The sequence below is a fragment of the Leguminivora glycinivorella genome, chromosome 17, assembly GCF_023078275.1.
Source record: "Leguminivora glycinivorella isolate SPB_JAAS2020 chromosome 17, LegGlyc_1.1, whole genome shotgun sequence".
Taxonomy (NCBI): Eukaryota; Metazoa; Arthropoda; class Insecta; order Lepidoptera; family Tortricidae; genus Leguminivora; species Leguminivora glycinivorella.
The window spans coordinates 21,803,618-21,826,380 of record NC_062987.1 but is presented as its reverse complement, the minus strand read 5'-3'; the positions used below and the strand labels follow the sequence as shown (position 1 = coordinate 21,826,380).

Genomic DNA, 22,763 nt, shown 5'->3' with positions numbered 1-22,763 from the left:
GGGACAATTGTAACTGATCCATTTTTTCCATTATTACACTATGTTGAGTTCTACATGTATCCACTGAACATGATACAAATATTTCATACAAATAAATATTTCATTTCATTTTTATTTTATTGTTTGATACAAATAAATATTTCATTCATTCATTCATTCATTCATTCATTCATTCATTCATTCATTCATTCATTCATTCATTCATTCATTCATTCATTTATTCATTCATTCATTCATGCCTATCATATGTATATAACCGGTGGACACTATTTCATAATGCAAACTGTAGAACATGGAAAAATGGACCAGTTACATTTGCCCCCCAGTCGAGATATTTGCACCGCTGTACTACCCTTTCCACTTAGTTGCTGATTGGCAGCTTTTATTGCCAAAACTGCTTGTTTCTCCATAATTTTCCTGCTTTGAAAGAAAGAAATAAATTATTTATTCGGTGTAAAGAATTACTTAACCTGTAATACATGTTAAACTTCTATAAACATAATATTGTCTTCGGTTACCGCGATAGTACTCATGAAATAAAACTATGACCACGTCTGGTATGTCGGGATGAATTTTAAATTAATTATACGCGATTTAATCCGTTTCCATAGTTTTATTTCTATAAACATATTTACAGCAAAAGGGAAATCTTCGTCATTTTTGCTGTAAATATGTTTATAGAAGTTTAACATAATTAGTTATATTACAGGTTAAGTTCTTTACACCGAATAAATAATTTATTCAAAATAGAAGTGTAGTATATTAAATCTGATGAAATTTCAGGCGTCCCTAGACTACCGTAACTACTTTATTAATTATCCAGTAGGTGGGTCGTATATACATACTTATCTAAATCGGTATGACATTTAATAGTTATTTGTTATACAAGAGGGCAAAGATGTATTTCAACGCCGAGTGTGGAATTGAAAAACGAGCAAGTGAAAGGATTCTTTAGTTGAACCACGAGCGAAGCGAGTGGTTCGAGAATAGAATCCTGAACTTGCGAGTTTTTTAACACACGAGAAGTAAAATACATTTGCACCCGAGTGTAACAAAAAACTTTTCCCCTCACTATAGCGAGGAAACTACAACGCAAAAAATGCGTTTATCACTGCTTCCAGTAGTTCCACAGGTGGTAAATCATCTTTATTACTAGATTCACCTACTATTATCAATTTTAAAGCAGTTAATTTGACTTTATTCAAGGTCAAATTACTTTATCCACTAGTGGATAAAATGCGTTTTTACCCGCTGGTATTAAAGTACAAAACACGTGTTTCCGAGCTAGTGAGGGGAAAATTCTATTATTGCTGAGTGAATATTATTATTGCTTTTGATTGTACAAAAACACGTATTATTTTATACTTATTGTAACGATATGAAAATAAAAAAAATGAAATTATAATACCATTTTTATTTCTTAACACGTTGCTATAATTCTGGATCAGGCGCTTTTTTTAAATCTTTTATTGATGCGTTCAGCGACGACGCTTAAGCGTCTTCATGCGTAACGGGCAATTTTTAGTTTGCTATAGCCGATTCTGCGTTTCTCGCTCACTTCTCACCGTCGTAATATAAAATGAAATCAATTGACCTAAGCAAGTTACATCAGCTAGGGCGACCAGTGACCCGTCATAATCGACCTCGGTGGATAGCACTGGATAGAAATTGTCCAGATATATTATGTCTAGTTAGGTTAGCAATATCGGGGTGAACCTAATAGGACTGATAATATTGGTTAAGCGGAAACGTTTGGCCTTATATTTTGATCTTAAAGTTACTTCAATATTAGATTGGAATTGGATATTATGTTAATGTAAAAAATTACGTTATTTTTAAGAAACATCACTTCTGATATTAATTAAATAAAAAATGGATATAGACAGCAAACGAGCAGACTAATCGCCTATTGGGAAGCAATTGTACTATCAGCTGCAAAAGTGCAAGGCGAAATTTATCAAAAAATCCATTCATAATTTCTCCATGCACTTGCAGCTTATAGTACGTACAGTCAACCAATTTGTATCGTAGGCTATATATAACCTTGTCTTATTGAAATCGTGCTTTATTCGCCGAAAAAAGGTTTTACAGAGGCCTATAATTCTAATTGATTGACCGTACATACGTCTACGTGTATTGTAAAATATGCATTTTCTTTCCAAATAACATACCGTTGTAACTTTCATAAAACTTATCCGAAGTTACTTTGGAAGTCAAACTCCACCTTACCAGCGAAATACAATCTTGACTCTGAGTTCAAAATTTTAATTAATTTGCTAACAAAATACGTATTTGTTAAATTATAAGGCAGAGTTGTAATAAGTTGGCAAGACATTCATTTTGTTTCATTAATTTCAGTTCTTGAATTATTTGTAGCAGGCTTGTTTTGTATAAAATTAAAAGTGAACATTTGAGGATTTAGTTTGAAGTAACTTCGTTCTTGTACAGTTACTTCTGTACAGCATTATTAAAAACTAGGTACGTATATAGATATACAGTGATTGTGAATAATAATACTGTTATTTGTTATTTACGATGCAAGTGCAAAACAGTCCTTTAAATTTCCGAATTGGCATGTTAAATGTGATAATTATGTATGATACGTAACATTGCACAAATACACTATATAAATGCAATTGGAACCCTAGGCCACTGTAGAACTATGTCACAGTGACGTTATACATCCGATTGTAAGAAAACTCTTACTCATGCTTGTCATTTTGACTTGGTTGTAGAGTGGTCTTTGGTTCCAATTGGTCGACTGTAGTTACTGCAATAGAGCACCTCTCTTACATACAAGACAAAGTATGTAGGAGAGGAAAATAATTCGACACTTACGGTCAACCGGGGTGGCTTTAAAACGCTGGGGCGACTTTGAAAATTTAGATTTAAAATCACTAAGTAAATTCGCGATTTTCTGTGATAGATTTACAAGAATATTTATTGATCTAACTAGTGACATGAACAGTTTCAGTAAATAATGAATAATGCTAATTTTAAAGCCGTACAAATACCATCAAAGTAACCCCAAATTTTCCTAAAGCCACCCCGGTTGACGGTACTTACTTAAACACATTGTAATCATGAAAATTAAGTGTAAAAGTCTGTACCATCATAACCTTGACTATCTTCATTAGTTTCTGTTGACCCCCAAGGTTCAATAACCGGAAAAATGGATGGAAGTGAAACTTGTCAACAACGCACTATCTTCATAGTTCATCACCTACTCCAAAAATCTTCTATTATTTTCTGGAGAAAGTCGAACTTTCCTCATATTTCAATAATAATGAAATGATTCATAATTATTAGAAATATCTTCGGTAAAGAAAACTGTATGATGATATTCTGAAAAACTTCCAGGTCAATTGGTATGAAAGGTTTAAGTACTCATCATAAATCGTAAAACAGTAGTGCTCAACAAGCCATCGTTTGAAGCAAAATTTAATCCTTTACAAGAAGGTAAAAATTAAATAAAAACTGGGTACGTAGCCAAATGCACAAATGCTCACAATAATATTTAATTTTGTTTCGTAGGTATCTATCTCTATCGCTCTTGCGTATTGGCGCGACAGAGCCAGACTGCATTTCTGTCGGCGTCTAGCGTCGACGATTGCCATTCGGCGACGCCGGCTGGTAACAGATATATTTTACTGGAAAACTTGCAATATTAATACTCAATCATTGTCATGTTCAAAAAATATTATTACAAATTATTCACTGGATTAATCGCTTCAAAAAAATTTCAAGTCACTGAACATGGTGGCCGTGTTCTGCTGTATTTTCTCCCGAGTGTATGGACCATCTGAAATAAAAATGAACAGTTTAATCACTAACCCATACTTAGAATGACCCAGTCACTGAATTAAGCGAGTTGTCTAATGTCGCCTGCGGTATTTTCGGACCAATACGACCATCAAACCTTCAAGAAAAGAGCGTACACGTACACCCATCTTACAGGCCGGCAACGCACCTCCGACACTTCTGATGTTTCGGGTGTCCATGGGCGGCAGTGACCGTTTAACATCAGGCGACCTGTCTGCTATAAAAAAAAAAAACATTTGCATATCGCTCAACAAAACTTGACTTCAGTGTGGACGGACAGCATCGGTGCGGTGGACGGATATAGTTCATCTCTGTCGCCAAAAGTTAGCCTAATAGAATGTACTAATATGTATTCTGTGCTAATAGGTACCTGGTCTACCGCACAGGGTGTCTTCGCTTACTTTCCGTAAAGATCGAAAAGCAACTATCGATACCCTGTCACGTACTATTATAGAAGAGTGATGAAATATTTTAAAGAGTTTCGTTGACATGGCGGTTGTGACTTTTGCAAAAATAGCGTGCTCTAGACCAAGACTCACATTCCCTTACAGAGCCAGAGAAACAAGTCCAATTAGTAAGCAGCTAAGCGATACTCCTCTTACCTATTTTGATCCATTGGTTGGCGGGTTTCCCAGCGTCGCTCCTGGCAGCCACAATGGCTTCTCGGAGTGCGAAAGCAACCGCTACTGACATACAAATTGGAGGTTCACCGATGGCTGCAAGTAAAACACATTGGATTGTATCGTTTGTCATCATTCTCGGTTTTTAAACTCTATTATTCTTCTTCATTGTGTCATGCCAGTATTTTACCATGGTTCTGGAGAGCCTGGGGTTCGCATCGACAATTTATTTTCAAATAATACTTTTTCAACAAATTACAGTGTAATTTACGTAATTTAAAAAGTATCGCGACATTTTAAGGATGACTCGAGGTAAACTGGGCCGAGGCTTGGCCGATGCCTTCCAGCCCTTCGTTTTCTATAACCTGCCTTAGATAACCCTGCCGGGTCTACAGAATTCGAAAACTTTTTTGTTTTTAGTTACACTTACATTTGGCGCCAAGAATTCTAGGCTCAGAATACGACTTGTTCCGGAAGTACACCCTGAAGTCCTGCGGGATGTCTCTGGCCTGCGGCACGTGGTAGTTCCAGGTGCGATCCGTTAGAAGTTCGCCGGTACGAGGATCGATGACCAGCTGCTCGCACGTCCAGTAGCCTAGGCCCATGATGAAGGCACCTTCCACCTTGGGAAATTAAGACAACAGATTCTTAAACCATGATTAGGTTCATCTGCGAAGACATAATGCATCATTAAATGGTAAAGATTTCTTTCCCTCACTAGCTTGGAAACACGTGTTTTGTCCTTTAATACCAGCGGGTAAAAACGCATTTTATCCAATAGTGGATAAATTAATTTGACGTTGAATAAAGTCAAATGTATACATACATACATACATATAATCACGCCTGTGTCCCATGAAGGGGTAGGCAGAGCAGAGTCAAATTAACTGCTTTAAAATTGATAAAAGTAGGTGAATCTAGCAATAAAGATGATTTACCACCTGTGGAACTACTGGAAGCAGTGATAAACGCATTTTTTGTGTTGTAGTTTCTCGCTATAGTGAGGGGAAAACATAGAACTTTATTTATATAGAAGAAACAAGTTCATCTATTTGTATAGGGGCCGAGCGTGTCAAATTTTGTACTGAAGTTGTTTCTTGCCTGTAATTTTAAATATGTCTCAGGCTCTTGATTGTTCATAATTTTTGTGTTGTTGCAATTGAATATCACGTAACGAGGCATTTTTTATGTTTTGATTGACTTCAACTTACAAAAATTGACGCCCGAAAGCAGCAAGCTGCGATTAAAAACGGACAACTCAGTGGATTTCACTGAGTTCATTTGACACGCTAAGTAGATACGTTTGCTTGATCTATGGTATATATGACATCTGTGGGGGAAAAGTTTTGTGTTACACTCGGGTGCAAATGTATTTTACTTCTCGTGTGTTAAAAAACTCGCAAGTTCAGGATTATATTCTCGAACCACTCGCTTCGCTCGTGGTTCAACTATAGAATCCTTTCACTTGCTCGTTTTTCAATTCCACACTCGGTGTTAAAATACAACTTTGCCCCCTTGTATAACAAATAACTATTACAAGATAAGAGGGAATAAAAATGGCTTACTTGTCCAATATCTATCTCAGGGCTGACGCTCTGTCCAGCGTCTTCCAACACGTCGACGCGTATCACCTCCCACTCTCCCGTCAGCACGTCCACCTCCACCTCAGCCAGCGTCACCCCATACACGTCCACTTTCTGCGTGTCAGCCATCGTCACGAACCCGTGAGTCTGCAGGTCCACGTTAGCGTTAAATGCTGCATTCGTTAACGCTTCCCAAGTCGCTCTTGGATTATCTTTCCTTATAGGCGCTAACCGGATCAACAGCTCTTCACAACACCGCTGAACACCGATCCCAATATTTATCGACGTCAGACTTCCGCCAGAAATAAACCCATTTGGATTTATTATAGTATTATTCCCCTTAATCTGGATTTTATCTATTGATATTCCTAGAAAATACGCAGCGATTTGAACAGCTTTTGTATTCAGACCTTGACCCATTTCTATTCCTCCATGAGTTATCATTACACTTCCATCGTCATGGTAAACTGATAATGTTATATCAAAATATTGTCCACCAAAAGGCTGCCATCGTAGAAAGGAAGTTCTCAAGCCCCTCTTCTTCCACCTGTTCTGACTGTTAAACTTATCAACAAACGCTCTTCTTTCATCATATTGTCCTTCCAATTTAATTCTGTCTACTTGTTCTCTCAGCTCTATATAAGCAGGATCTAAGTTCCGCAATCTAACTTCTATAGGGTCTTGTGATAACTCGTATGCGATGCGCTCCAAGATGAATTCTGCTGACGCTATAGCTTCCAGAGTTCCTGAAGAATAAATACTTCATATTTGAATTAATTACTAATCTTATTGCATATAACGAACATCGTTAAAAAAGCAGATCTCATACTTTAAAGCATTTATACCTTCAGGCAAATTAGGCCAATAACCGTGGTGAAAAGACCTCGATCCATAGTATACCCTCACGAACAGCAAAGTGGAGGAAATTCCGAAGTATGTAGATACTTTCGTTATTCTCACCTGGTGACCGACACCACGTGTTACTCGCAGTGTCCGTCGTGACATTAAACACTTTATAGTCGAAGCGCGCCTTTTCATAGCAGTTGTTGAAGACGTCCAAGGTCGCCAGAAACAGTGGCTCGTCAACAATGTAGCCGTGGTCCATGTAAAGGTTCTCATTGCAGTATTGGATTCTGCCTGTAGCGTCTACTGCAACCTGCAATGAAAAAATTGAATTATAAAGACAGAATAAAAGATTAGGACTCAAGTTGACAAGTTCAAGTTTTTCTTCATAATAAACCAGGCTTTAAGAAACACTTTCAAAGATCCCTCTAGGTCGATAAAATCTGCCATTGGCATTTAAACCTCAATGTTATACCCGAAAGTATTAGACAAACCTCATATTCAGTGGAGCATGGCAGTCGCTTCCCCACAGCATGACTCTGCGTCTTGAGGGATAATATGATCCGGCAAGGACGGTTCAGCTTGTGGGTGACCAGAGCGCTGGCCACAGCTGCTTGGTTTCCTCGGGAGATCTTTATCCCGTATGCTCCACCTAAGCGACGCACGTGTATATCTATTCTGCAAGGATTTATAACTGTTAATGAATTGATGTTACAAGTAAACAAGAAGTTTATCCAGCCTTCACCATGACATCTCGCTCGTCTTCTTTTCTTTGATATATGAAATCTATTTCAGTGCCTACGAGTTTTAAGATTAGAAAAAATGTGATTTAGAGGTAATTAGCACAAACAACAATTTCATTTTTAATATTTCTATTTGTCTGTTGGTTTAAAATATTACCAGTTCAAATAACGGATTTCATAAGTAGGTACCTATAACATTACATACATTACTTTACAAGTAATAGGGAACTTACTTATTTTCCGGCATCTTGAGAGCCCGCGATATCATATACTGCACCCCGTCCATATGCTGCGTAGTGCAATGAACTTCCAAACCTTCCTCAGTTGGTTTCGCCACACTCACTAGCACTTCCATACAAAAATGCGTCTGTTGGTATATCGTCTCTTCACCCTTTATTACTTTAGTAACATCTGATCCTCTACTAGTAGCTGGGACTGCTTGTCCCAATTTAGTCCTGTTTGTATCTTTTTTCGCCACTTTTATATCAATCACCGGTTTTTTAACATTCTTGTAGCTAACTTTAACAAGTTTGGCGGCGTACTCTGCAATAGATCGGGTCTCAGCAACTAGGATTCCAATAACTTGGCCGTTGTATTTGACGGGACCAGAGCAGAATAACTCTTCTTGGGCAAGGAAGAAAGGGTTGTCTCCTGGGGTGAAGGAGTTGACTCCTGGAATATCTTTTGCTGAGTAGAAAGCTACTACGCCTGGGTGATGCTGGAATTTCAAAAGCTGTTAGTTATTATTTTGCGTTGGTCCTACTCTTAGACATAGAATATAAGGAAGATAATAACAATTATGTGTAATTTAATAATTAAAGTGAACGAATTATTAACATAAAGCTGTGTGGATTTTATTGAACATAAAATAGTCACTTACCAGAGCTTCACTGGCATCAATGTGATCGATCTCACCAACTGGTACTTTAGCCAGAACAAATTCACCAAATACTTCGCGCGGGAGGCCCGGTAGGTCTTCCGTATAGGGAGCTTCACCGGAGCACTGGATCTATGTGGAAGTAAATAAAATTTAATAATAAAAGACAAACTATATACATACATTCACGCATTTATCTCATAAAAGGGAAGGCTGAGCACATGAAACTACTCAAGTTTCTAGGCAACTAAGGGGTTGCAAGAAAACGAAAATTATGACATTGCAGAGACAAGTTGTCAGCCTCTCGCCTACGTCGCAATTTAACCCGTATCCTATAGTCGACTTCTACGACACCACTCACTCATGTTATTCATTCACTCATATTATTAAATTAAATCGGGACTTAATCGGGATTATTTGCTGGAGTCAGGACCTCAGGACCAAAACACTGGATTGAACTGCATAAGTCCTTTCAACTGAACGTCTGATGTTAGGAATCCGTAAAAATAATTATATATAAACATTGTGTTGTTGTTACTTACAAGTGCCTCAACTTTCTCAATGGGCTGATTAAGCGGCCACAGCATAGGGTTAGTGGTGAAGATCTGCTTGCCGTCGGAGACGGGGCGAGTCTTGCTTAGGACGATCCCACCAGATGCGTACTTAGGAGACACGATGTTACCGGGGCTTAGTGACAGAAGACCCTGGTGAAAATGTTCGATTTAAGATGATAAATAAATAACCACTAGCAGTCCAACTTCATTCAGATACAATTCCAGATATACTTATCCAAGATAGAAATGAAACTCACATCATATGTACTATGTATTTTGCACCGTTTGATCGTTGCTTTGAAGTTAAAGGATGCCTCACAATAGACCAATCACATCAGAAATTACGGCATGATCCGCATGATCAACAATCAGCCATCATCGAAATTTCAGACATGTAAGACCAGACTCCTTGGCCGAGCCAAGCCCAAAATTTTGAAAATTACATTTTGGGATTGTTGTATGAATATAATTTATATTTTTGTCAATATTTTTGTTTTATGATACCAAATGATACTTATTAAAATGTCTTCAAAAGAATAACCAATGGTCGCATATCAGACATCAGAGATGATCCTACACATTTTATCATGATACCTTATAAAACAAATTGACAGCAAGATCCCTCCTATATTTGGCAGAAGGTTCGGGAGGGTTGTCTTCTACCGCCAGCTCCTGCGTGAGGACTTTGATGGCGCTCTGTAGGGTGTCGTTGGAGAACAGCAGTCTTCCAAGAAGAAACCTAAAGGAGCGAAGGTAATAAGCATGATTAAGAAACTATTAGCGACCTACTATTAAAAGTTCGTACACGTAATCAAGAACATAAGTTTTCGAGATTTTTAACAGATATTGTAAACCAGGCATGACGCCTGACGATGAACTAATGAGATCAGGGGCGTTCAGTTTAGATTGAGAGAAAGGGACACAGCTATAGCAGTTACATAGCTCCGTCCCTCTCTCTCAACCTAAACTGAACGGCTTTAGCATGTCATGGTAACTCCCCAGATCACCCACGGATAGCATCAGAGGGGAAGTCCTTTATAGGCGCTCTTTTCTTGAAGGTCGTATTGGTTTCGGAATACCACAGGTGATAGTCGTTCAGCTTTGTTTCAACTGTGATTCACTCAAGAATCTGAACGTCTGTCAAATTACACAGCTTGACAATACTGGTACTTCCTCCTACAATTAACTGTAAGATACAAGTAATTTTAAGTTTGCTAAGTTTTTACATGATCAGAATTTTAAATGTATGTTACCTCTCAGTATTCTTAGCGTGGACGAAGTGTGGAGAAAGTCCACCGAAGACCATGCGAGCTAGACACACGTGGTCTTGTGGAGCGCAGAACTTGTACAGGAAAGCGGCGTTGACTATGGCGTGAGCGTTTTGAGCGCGAGGCATTATCTGTAAAATGATTTAGATCGTAATCTTAAAGTTTTCAATAGGAAATGTTTGCGGCTAGGTAGGTTTTGATACCTTTGCTGTGTAACCGATTATTTCAAGTTGAATTAAGGTCAATGGATAACTAATGAAAGTTTTTTTTTACCTTAAATGAGACGAATTTGTAAGATCGACTCAGAGGCGGGAGCAAGACGTTCAAGATGATTTTACCCCTCATGTTCACTCGGAGAAACTCTTCAGGCGTCACTGCTATGTGCACTCCGTAATGGTCCACTGAAATATAAAAATTATGTTTATTACAGGTGCTTGTACATTTTCTTCTTTTTCTGATCCAGATTTGATTTGAGTAGTGATGGACTATAACGAGCGGTCTGGCTCAGTCGGTAGGGCGTCATCCATATATTACGTCACAGTGTAAGGGGGGGGCGGTCATACTAAATGTGACAATCCCTGTTAAAGGGATACAAAAAAGCGTGACATAGGGGGGAGTCCAAAAACCTGAAATTTGGTGTGACGTAATATGTGGATGATCCCTAGTGACCCTGCCTGCTAAGCCGCGGTCCTGGGTTCGAATCCCGGTCAGGGCATTTATTTGTGTGCAGATGAGCACAGATATTTGTTGAGTCAGTCATGGATGTTTTCTATGTACTTATTTATATGTATTTATCTATTTAAGTATGTATATCGTCGCTTAGCACCCATAGTATATACATATACAAGCTTTGCTTAGTTTGGGGCTAAGTTGATCTGTGTAGGGTGTCCCCAATATTTATTTATTATTTATAGTGTTTGCTACAATATATATTTGCACTGCTATAAAAACCCAAGTTGAACGTCTATTATGAAAACCAACAAAATGAGGGCAGCACCAGTGTGCACCTAGCGAAAAAACCTAAGTTTACAGTTTAAATTAAACTCGATATATCCACGCACTCCAGACTCCAGATAAGAATCTTGATAGAATTGACAGTAAGATGGACGGATGGATAACTAATTGATAAACTAAAAAAACTTACCTATAGTAAGGTATGCTCCAACAGTTTCAAGCAGAAGGAATATATCCGACTGGAACTCATTGTGTTGATGTTTGATCATCAAATTGCCGGCGATGGTCCCCAGCTGAAATTAAGTTGCAAAAGATTGCGCAGGTACTTTTATAATTTACTAGCTTCTGCCCGCGGCTTCGCACGCGTCAGAAAGAGACAAAAAGTAGCCTATGTCACTCTCCATCCCTTCAACTATCTCCACTTAAAAAATCACGCCAATTAGTCACTTCGTTTTGCCGTGAAAGACGGACAAACAAACAGACACACACACTTTCTCATTTTTAATATTAGTTTGGATAAGGAAGTAGGTACTTATTTATATTGTTAAATTAGTATTTATCGCGCATAGCAGCCGTAGCCACTATTGAAGAACAGAAAAACAACTTGATTCCAATACGAAATAGCGCTCAAAAAAACTTCAAATTCAATTATTTTTTCTTTATCATTTGATTAGACAAATGTGTGGCTGGTGTGTTAGAAACTAAAACATCTTACTAAAATTTTACACTTTTGGCATGTTTTTCGCACATCCGGTCATTCATAAAACAAGAGGGATTGGAGACATTTGTTTCGCTGTTTTTGGATACCGCAAAAACAAATTAAATTCTAACTCTGCGATACGTCCGTATTTAAATTCCAAACATATGCACTATCATCAGTCATCACGGAGTTTAATTAAAAGTGGCGAGTGACTTGACAAAAACTAGTCGTAAGATAGAGATTAAACATTTCTAAAAAATCTAAATAGCGGTCATTGACCGGCGGCAATGCATAGATTTCGCTTACATTTCTAACGGGTATAATATATGCAACCAAAGTGTCTGGTTTTAATATTTATGTTTTCGTCTGCATGACTAAAACTTTCGACTAAACGTGACATAAGTATTTCGAACATAATAAGTCGCGTTTTGGCTTTTACGCCAATTGAACCCAAACCCAAATGTATATGCAAGACGACTGCAACAAAGTTTTTATATAATGTTAATGGCATAAATAGTACTCTGTTGTACCTAATCTGCTGACAGTGCTGACTATAGCTCTGCTCTTCTGAAGTTGTAATGTGAATTGAACCTAAACGAAGACGATTCGCTTCCGCTTTGTGTGGTAGGGCACAGCACAGCGGATATCGTCTCGCTCGAATCTAGAGCAGAGCCCAACTGGGGAAGTACCTCCGCCTTACAGAAGACCGCAGCCAAATAGCACTAGACCCTACTCATAGTGTTGTGTTCCTGCCGGTGAGTAAGGCTGCCAGAGCTCAACGAGGGTGCGGTGTGCTGATGACGGGAGGACTTACGGAACTAACTTGTTCCGTCTATTGTCCTTTGAGTCGTCGGCAACCCGAACCCTCCTTGGAACTTGTACACTCCTTTTTGCTGTGTACTTAACACAACACACATTGTACTTAACACAGCAAAAGGGAGTGTACAAGTTTCTAATGGGGTGGCAACGCGCATGTGACACTGTTTGAGTTGCAGGCGTCCATAGGTTACGGTGACCGCTTTACATCAGGCGGACCGTATACTTGTTTGCCACCGACGTTGTATTAAAAAAAAAAATCTCTAAATAAGGCCAGTAGTGCCTCTATTTGGCTAAATAGCGCGAGCATAAGAAAGGATTTTTTTTTAAATTATTGAATTCTTCGTTCATTCGTTCGGATAATATGAATAAGATCTTCAGAAATAAGTGCTATTTATACAGAACAGATTCAAGTTGCTAAGCAAACCGCAAGCGCACGGGTAGAGCCATGGTAATAAGACTGAAAAAAATGTAGAAGATAAACGTATTATTTATTCACTTACATTTCTAACAGGAATATGCGCAACCAACAACATATGCTCTCTCAACTTCTCTAGGTACCAGAAGGAGTCCGCAGAATTTGCTAGTTCCTGGAATATATCCATAGTCTCAGTCAGGGTGTTACCAGCACCAAGCACCAGGTTTTGGTCGAAATGGTAGCCTTTGAGCTCCTGGACGTTGCTGATATCAATGAGGAGTCGGGGGTATTCGTCGATGGGGTACACTCCTAAAAAACATAGAGATTTGTTTTAATAATTTGTTACCCTGGAAAATTAACCATAATTATGGCAGTTGCATATTCTCGTATTTTAGGCCCAAAATTTTAGAATTTATAAGTCATAGTTTCAGACCTCATACCAACTTTACGAAAGAAGTGGTATTTTCTATAGAAAAAAACGCTGGAAACTTTAGTCATCTTTAATGGAAACTGCTCACCTATCTTTTGATTTCATGGTAAATTTCAATATTATTTGATATAGATATAGATATAGATGTTTACTGGTAAAATATTCACATTTACACGTCAATTATTTACATACAATGATTATTTAGAAAAAAAAATCACATTTCACATTGGGTATTCTAAGTAATGCAGACACACATATTACATTAGTAGGTACACGATCCAGTCAATGACCCGTAGGTATCAAGGAACTCATCCAAAGTATAGCAAGCCATTTCGAGTAGGATGGATTTTGACTTACTTTCTTACTTACTGTACTTAACTAGCGCGATAACCCGAAATGAGTTTTAGCCTCCAACACAAGATCACGCCACTTCGCTCGTTCTTGAGCGGTATCGCGCTAGTTTTCGCCGACGGACTTACGGAGGTCAATCTATGACTGGACCATGCTAATTTGTGTGAAAAACCTGTCCATCTAATAAATGTCGCATAATGTCCTCACCCTTAGCAGTATTTCCAGCAACGAACATGTAGCTATCCTCTCCTTTCTTCCGCAGCACTTCAAATACATCAGCAACGGACTGCACCCTGAACCAGAACTTGCCGTCTCTCAGCTGAATCTCTATCCTCTCGGGTAGCTTGAGGTCTTCTGCCTCGACTAGGCACCAGTCACTTTCGCTGCACTTGCTATTAAAAAGGACAAAAAATAGTGTTTAATTAGCCTATCTGAAGTTTCACCTACCAAAAGACTGACGATGATGTCAGCACTCAGCAGTCGCCCAAGAGACTCTGCCAAGAGTAAACAGAAGATAATTCATAAATTAAATTAGACACTCGCATATTATGTACATATAAGAATCAGAGTATAATAACGATATATTCTATCCTGGCCCCGTAGCGTCGCAGAAATGCCATTCGGCTACGGGACCCTGACTCTGACTTATCACCACACTGCAATATAAATTGGGCCTATGTCTAGTATTACCGTTGAGTATTACATTTTACAAATTCGTTCACACCAAAGACTTTTCTTTTCTGCAGACAAGTCAGTTGTTATTAATGGTACATTTAACATCAAACTGTGTTCTTTTCTTAGTATTATCTGATAGATTAACGAACAATATTTTCACATGCAAAGATTCAGCCAGTATATCTAACCATTTGCAGCCATTTGGAAGCCAATGTATTTTGAAAAAGTTAAGATTGTCAAATATTTTGACGCGTACCTCTTACGACAAGTTTCACCATTCTTCTTACAAATAGTAAGTTCTTCTATATCAAGTATGTCCTCTTTTGGCGCGTCGCTGGCGAATTTCTTGAAAGCCTCCAGGATGGGTCGGTAGCCGGTACATCGGCAGATGTTGCTGCCTAAAGACTGCTCTATCTCCAGCATTGTTAGCTTCTCTTTACTCTGCAGGAGACTGGAATATATTAAAAGCAATTTGAAATAGCAGAATGATAGGCATTGTCTCATAAATGAATAATTTTTTTTTGACATTACTTATTTTTGATTTATTATTTGTTTGTTTGTTTATAATGTTTTAATTGTTGTATGTTTCTAATGTTTTGACATGTAATTTTGTATAGTATAAAGTGACTTGTATATATGTAATAAATAACCTAACTTTTAAGCGCTTGGTGTTTACTGTAAGCTTATTTGTGAAATAAATTGAAATTGAAATTGAATTGCATTATGGGGTCAGAGAACATAATAAAATTGTTATTCCTGTTATATCAGTTACTCTTCAATAACAAAATTAATAACAGTGATTTCAATTTGATTGATAAAATTGATTGCAAAAGTAGGAGCAAAGGATCAATCTCCATGGAAATTTTGAATTTCGCGCCATTTTTTAGTGCAACGATTTGGTCGACTGTCTATAAAAACCAAGTGATAGACGTAGGTATAAATGTTTAAGACGTTTGTTTCTAATTAACTCAATTTATTTTGGTCCTAGGTAACATAATATACCTAAGCTAATAGTTGAGAAAAATAAACCAAACTGACAAACAAGTCAAGGTCAACCAGATATTCTTACATAGAAATTTGTTGCTGTTTTATCATTTTACGACCTTGATGTCCTTGATCGCTCATGACGATCGATGCATGCAATGAAATTATAAAAAATTATGCAGTTATAAAAACCTAACCACAACGATATAAATTGAGAAAACTCCGACATAGTGGACTAATTTCCATCAAAGATGGATAAAAATAAAAATACTCCCGACTAATGCAGCAAAAACTGAATCTGAATTGGTTCATCTATTCAGGCGCAATACGATGCCACAGACATACACGCACAAACAGACTGCAGAGAGACACGTCAAACTTATAACACCCCGTTGTTTTTGCGTCGGCTATTTGACTCAAAGACTCGAAAGTATGGAACCACCAAGAATGCTAGAAAATGAACGTTAAATCTATAACAACACAAGAATTCGTAACATGCACATTACAAACTAGGCAAATTGTTCTACCTTGACCAGCCCCGTACGGTAGCCGAATTTAGTCTGAATCATCTGAATGAAATGAAATGTAGTCTGGCTCAGTCACGCCAATACGCAAGAGCGATAGAAATAGATAACTACGAAAGAGATATTATAGTGAACGGTTGTGCATTCGGCTACGCATACAGGGATATATTTTTGGCTTTCAGCTGCGTGCAACTTCAGCTGTCTTTAACATTGTATAGGTAATAATTTCAGAACTGATACATAATGCATCAGAGTGATCAATTGAGGAATTATCGCGCTGCCTTGTGCGAGGAATTAATAGATGATCCTTTTAATTATGGTTTGTGCAATGCCGAAGCAATTTAGAGATGATGGTAATTGATTTACAATTAAGTATATGTGAGTGTGTTTAGCAAAACGTCCCACTTTGTCGGTTACCATTAAGGCAAGATTTACTTTTATCTTCATATGAATAAACTGGCAAAGCGGCTTTATAGCAATCGACAAAGTGGGACGTTTTCCCGTGCACACTCACATGGTCTTGTTACTTATTAGGTGTTGTATTGGAATCGCGTGATGTCTATATGAAATAATACACTAAGGATGTCTGTCCCATCACGGAAACCATTGGGTATGCCCTTGAAGAGGCGTGCGCGAAGCTGAAGCCAACACGTAGAGGCCCTTTTGACAGTTTAATGAACTGTAATGGGTGCACCCAAGGGATGACATAGAGATGGGATGCATGCAGAGGCAGCCACCGCAAAGGTGTAAAGACTTTGAGAGTTGATAGAATCTAAATTGAACTATGTAATTGGATGAAAGTTATGGACAAAAACTTGGCTATGGGATAAAAATTAATATAAGAATTATTATTATGTAGGTATTCATATTATTCATATTCATATTCTTTATTTGTATTGATCATACATTGTCATGGTTTCATACATTCATAGTACTTAGGTATTAAACAATAATAATTAGTATAAGTAGGTATGTCAGAAATGTGTAAGTAAAATTTAAAAATAAAAGTTAAGAATAAAATTTAAAAATAAAATTTAAGAATAGAATTTAAAAATTAAATTAGTTATCAGGTACTAAGATTTGATGTTGGCACGTTCGGTGATGGGCTTAGAATTTCACCAGTTTCACCATCGCCTTTCCTCCTGTGGGTGTCGTAGAAGTCGATTGTGGGTCTGTGGGCCATGGGTTCAGTAGCGTACAGTCGAATTCATAAATATGTGTACATTTTTTCACCTTGTTGCGACGAGTTAAGGTGAAAAACTCTACACATATTTATGAATTCGACTGTACATAGGTGATAGGCTAGAATTCACTGCAATATTACAATTTCGTTTTCTTTGTTCCAAAAGATGTCCAGGATTGTGGACAAAAGGATAGCACAGGGAGAGCGAGACCAAACAACCGGCTTCCAGCTAAAATATATATTGACAACTAAAAACATCAAACGAGAAAACAAAAATATATACATAAACGTCATTGTAAAAAACCATAAATAAAAGGTATAAAAAGTATAAAGATATACAGCCTATCGTCTGCGACATCTTTACACATACGGATGCTGAGCAATAATGTGTTATCCCACATGCATTTTGCAATCAGATGTCAACTCAAAAATTTGACGATTAAAGTTGACATTTTATTGCAAAATTCATGGGGAATAACACATTATTGCGTATCAGCATCCTTTTATTACATCTATAAGTCATCTAAGTCATTATCCTCCTTACTTTATCCCGGAATTTGCCACGGCTCATGGGATACTGGGACCCCAGACCCCAGCTTTGACAACTAATCCCAAGATTTGGCGCAGGCATTAGTTTTTACGAAAGCGACTTCCATCTGACCTTCCAACCCGAAGGGTAACTAGGCCTTATTGTAATTAGTCCGGTTTCCTCACGATGTTTTCCTTCACCGAAAAGCGACTGGCAAATATGAAATGTCATTTCGCACATAAGTTCCGAAAAACTCATTGGTGCGAGCTGGGGTTCGAACCCGTGACCTCCAGATCGAAAGTCACACGATCTTACCGCTAGGCCACCAGCGCTATACACATACATCTGATAAGTAATTAAGTACAACACACTTAATTTGCATTTAATTTAAAAAAAAAACCGGTTCTTATCATTATCAGGTATACAAAACTCCATCCACGTATTTAGCGATAGTTGAATGAATGGTATTGTTTTTATACTACCTATTTTTATTGCATACTGTACATAGTTTAAGATAAGAGTTACTAACCGTATTATGGAACCTGTTTTCCGAATTAAATGTGCTTTTTTTATTGATTTCCGTTAACTTTAAGCGAAAGTCCTTTAGGTCAAATTACCCTTAATTTCTCTAAGAAACTAGTGTCTTTGCTCTTACTGTTACAACGATGGTTGTCTCGGCGGGTTAAGAATGTTAAGATAGTAACATTATAAATGTTGTTATGTGGGCCATTTTTTTTTTCAAAGTTAACCGCACCACCCCACCCCACTTTTTTGTATCATGCGTAAAAAATACGCGATTAATACTCAGAATCGCGAGGTCTTTCGATTCTGACAGGAAAAAAATAATGTCCTAAAATTTCATGCATTTTTTCGAACCTTCCATTCCGTTACCGCCATACAAAATGTATGAAAATATGGTAACAGAATAGGAAATAAACACAAGACACTTTTTCTTCTATTAGAAGAGTTCGCGACTCTTAGTGGAATCCACATAAAAATTTCCAAATGCAAAAAAAGGTGGGGACTTTTCTCTGCAGCTGACTGTACAAGATCTTGAACTCACGTCAGCGTTAAGACGCCGTCATGTGGATCGCCGGTCTTGCCGAAATGACAATTGCCTACCGAAACCCAATCTGGTTCTGTCGCGCCAATACGGAACGGCGATAATGATAGATAGCTACGATAACAATTTTTGTGCATTTGGCTATGTACCCTGCTGAATCGCGCGGCAGGCGCGCGCTCATCTGAATTTTACTTCTAGCCTAATTAAATGGCAATCACTGATTTCTGCAGATAGAAGTACTTAAAACCTTACCCATACATAGCCATGACCCAACCAGGCGAGCAGTACCCGCACTGTGTCCCGTTGAGCTTGGCGAGGGTCGTCTGCAGCGGGTGGTAGCCCTTCAGACGGTTCCCGATGTCCTCGATCGTGGTTATCTCCCAGTCTTGACATGATGTCACGGATACAAGACACTGAAATGATAATGCTATTCTGAATGGAGGGACTTCAATATTAATTTCTTTGATATACAATTATAGACGCATTAAAATCCAAAATGTTATGAATTATGTACCTATGATTTTTCTAATATAACATAGTGAGCTTTGAATAAACAAAAAAGGATGTATTGATGAACTAGATATTGTCTATCAAATATAAATAATGAGGTGCCAACATGAGAACCCTGAGGAACTCCTACATCAGTATTATGAGATTAATATTTCAATACCCAGCTTGAATACCCAGTTTCAATACCCAGTTTTCGCATTTAATAAACAACAATTTTTAAAGCTTTTTTAGTTGACATATTATGCAGACTGGGTATAATGTGACCTTTATTCGACATAGCACTCATACTCAAAGGTCAATGAAAAGTCATCAGGAACTTATACTTACGTAATTTTGCTCACTGAGTTGCCGGTGCTTGTTGTCTGCTGATGTAATGAATGAACCAGTTGAAAGCCCACGTGCTTGGTACCAATGCTGGACTGTGTAAACAATTTCAAGTAGCAAAGACGTTACATAGAACGACTTTTATGAAATTAGAGTAATTAGACACTTAAGGAACTACTTACAGAGTTGACAGCATCGAATGAACTTTGTGCTGAACAAATCATTGCCCACGAAACAGTGTTTCAGAAGCAGTAGTTTCTTATACGTCTTCTGAGAATACAAGTTATTCATCCTAAGTTGGTACTTACTTAACAGTTGACACTTATTAATTAGTTGAGGAGAAGGTAAGTACTTTGTGACATCGCATCGCTTGCAAAGCAGCATCTTTGATTTTCTCAAACTCGTTGTGCACTACTACAGCAGGCACAGTTCTTATCTGATCTCGTATCCCACTGTTCACATATTATACCTCTGCCACACTATGCTCCTCGCACTGACCCTCGCGCTGCCGCGATGTTGCCTTCCCCGGCCACACACTGCCCTACTCGCGCGATTATCGCACTAGGTTGTTGCCGTCCCTTTGACTCGCGCCAAAAAAGCGACAAAATAGAGAGCGGTGGGCATGACGAGGAGCATGACGAGGGGCATGACACACTATGCCTCTGCCTGCTTCCCTCACTACATCCCACGCCGCTCGGCGAATGTGTGGCAGAGGTATTAAGTATTTAAGAAGTTAGAGTGCATCTTGGAGGTACTCACAGAGTTGACAGCGTGTGGTCTCTCGCCAGGTCTAGCAACAGCGACGACGCATGCGCCGCAGCCGCCCTCGCGGCACATGTACTTGGTGCTGCGCAGCTCATTGTGCACGCGCAGGTACTCCAGCAGAGACAGGTCTGAGCTGATCTCACAACCCACTGTCCAAAAAATATTATTATTGAAACTTTGTTGAAGTGAAACTTCTAATGCGACTTTTAACCGACAGCGAGTAACACTCTATCAGTGTTACGTTGCGTGAAATACCGCTCACTCAGCGCATAACACTCTGTCAGTATCGTTGCACTTATTCAATTCATTAACTTATTCAGTCAGTGACAGAACAGAATGATTTTGAATGGTGGAATGGTTGGTTGGAATGCTTGTGTGGTTGTTGCTTTTATATTTAGATCGAGTGCAAAATGAGTTTATGTTTGGTTTTTCAATAATTTCAGCAAATAGTAATATAAAATATTTAAAACAGTAAAAAGAGGGACGTAACTAAATACAGAAACGTGATGACGGTCACTTGACAAAATGGTTTTGAGGTTATGTTACATTGCCTGCCAAAGTGGTAAAAAAAAACAGTTTACCACTTTGGCAGGCATTTTTTTATTTTTCACGCAAGAAAAGACATTTCTTTTGCATGACGTCGGTGGTTAATAAGCATAAGACCCGCCTGATGTAGTAGTGTTCTTAGCCTATGAAGTCCTGCAACTCCACAGGTGTTACATATGCGTTTCCGACCCTAAGACAAGGAACTCTTGACGTAACTGTCTTTATCGTCGATAGCAACTTAAGAATCTGGTTTAATTATGGTCTATGGTGTTACTTTTATTACCTACTATTTTTATATATGACGTGATTAGATCATAGATTTAAATCGTACCCAGTGTTTTACAATTACCGTACCACTGTACAATCACTATTATAACGTTCTTGGCCTAATGCAGCATCCAAACATGGCTATTGGACAATATTCGTAATGGTGTCTCTTTTATTTCCCTTGGATAGAGAGGCATCACGAATATTAAACTTGCTGAACCCCTACCCCTTGCTTGCCCGTGTGGTGACGGGTTAAGAATTTCACCACCCCCTTTCTTCCCGTGGGTGTCGTAGAAGGCGACTGTGGGATATAGGTTAAATTGTGGCATAGGCGAGAGGCTGGCAACCTGTCACTGCAATGTCACAATTTTCGTTTTCTTTCAACCCTTTAATTGCCAAGAGTGGCACTGAGACTTTTAGAAGTTTCATGTGCTCTGCCTACCCCTTTATGGGATACAGCTTAGTCCTTCAGGATTGCATTTTTCATGTCACACAAAACGATAAATTTTAAGATAGCCACGAAAGTTTACAAAGTACAGTGTGACGCACACACTGACCAGTGGCTTATTTAACCACAATGACATTGACACTTCTTGACACTGACGATTCTGTACCTACGTCTGGGTTGGTAAGTGGTGGTGGTTTTTGTCAATGTTTAATTTTCTTGTATTACGTTACGTTATGTTGTTTTCATATTTTCATTAAGTGAACATTATTTAGTATACAATTATGAACCTCCAGGGCTTTTGTTGCTGTTTTCTTTTTTTTTGCAGTACATTTTTGTATTGCCAATATATAATGTGTTTATGTGACTGTTTGGTTTCTGAATAAACTAAAAAAAAAAATCCTTGTTAAACCGGCAATGAACGGTGAAGTGTCACTGTCACGCGACAGTTGTCACTGATGTCTTGTCAGGCCAGTGGGGTTACACTTATTAGGATAGAAGCTAAGTTTGCCGTACATTTTCGTACGCTTGATTTCAGAAAAGAAGATGGATACACACCGTGACACACACTAACCAGAGCGGGGTTAAACTAATAGAATCTAAGTTCGCCATACTTTTGGCGTACATAATCTTAGTGAAGAGGATAGACTATACACTGTGACACTGACCAGAGCGGGGTTCCCCGTTCAGGAGGAAACTGACGCGATCCATGACGCTGCGTGCACTGCTCGACTCGCGATATCTCAGTTGCCATTATAACTCATGGTTGCGAGCACAGACGGATAAGTATAACTAACGGGCCCGCTGGTGTTATTATACGTCTAAGGCAAAGACATATATATATATATATATATATATAACTCCGTATAGACAGATAAAGTCTAAGAAAAAAATTTACCTCAGTACCATACAGAAAATGGTATGGTGGCCTAGATGGCATTACACTTTTGGGGTACGCTCAGCTAGATG

General features: G+C 38.3%; 1 protein-coding gene across 1 annotated transcript; it reads right to left on the bottom strand.

Moving 5' to 3' along the window:
- Nucleotides 1–3,427: 3,427 nt before the first annotated feature.
- Nucleotides 3,428–22,518, bottom strand: LOC125235387 (xanthine dehydrogenase-like). Its single transcript, XM_048141940.1, has 19 exons — nucleotides 22,463–22,518; nucleotides 20,531–20,685; nucleotides 19,190–19,350; nucleotides 14,911–15,105; nucleotides 14,187–14,371; nucleotides 13,284–13,507; nucleotides 11,455–11,557; nucleotides 10,584–10,711; nucleotides 10,296–10,441; nucleotides 9,637–9,781; nucleotides 9,031–9,192; nucleotides 8,492–8,620; nucleotides 7,845–8,329; nucleotides 7,363–7,546; nucleotides 6,986–7,181; nucleotides 6,008–6,771; nucleotides 4,873–5,065; nucleotides 4,425–4,538; nucleotides 3,428–3,802 (listed from the first exon to the last, which is right to left on the bottom strand). The coding sequence occupies exons 1-19, from the start codon at nucleotides 22,503–22,505 to the stop codon at nucleotides 3,732–3,734; spliced, it is 3,783 nt and encodes a 1,260-aa protein (XP_047997897.1). The 5' UTR covers nucleotides 22,506–22,518; the 3' UTR covers nucleotides 3,428–3,731.
- Between the last annotated feature and the right edge of the window lie 245 nt (nucleotides 22,519–22,763).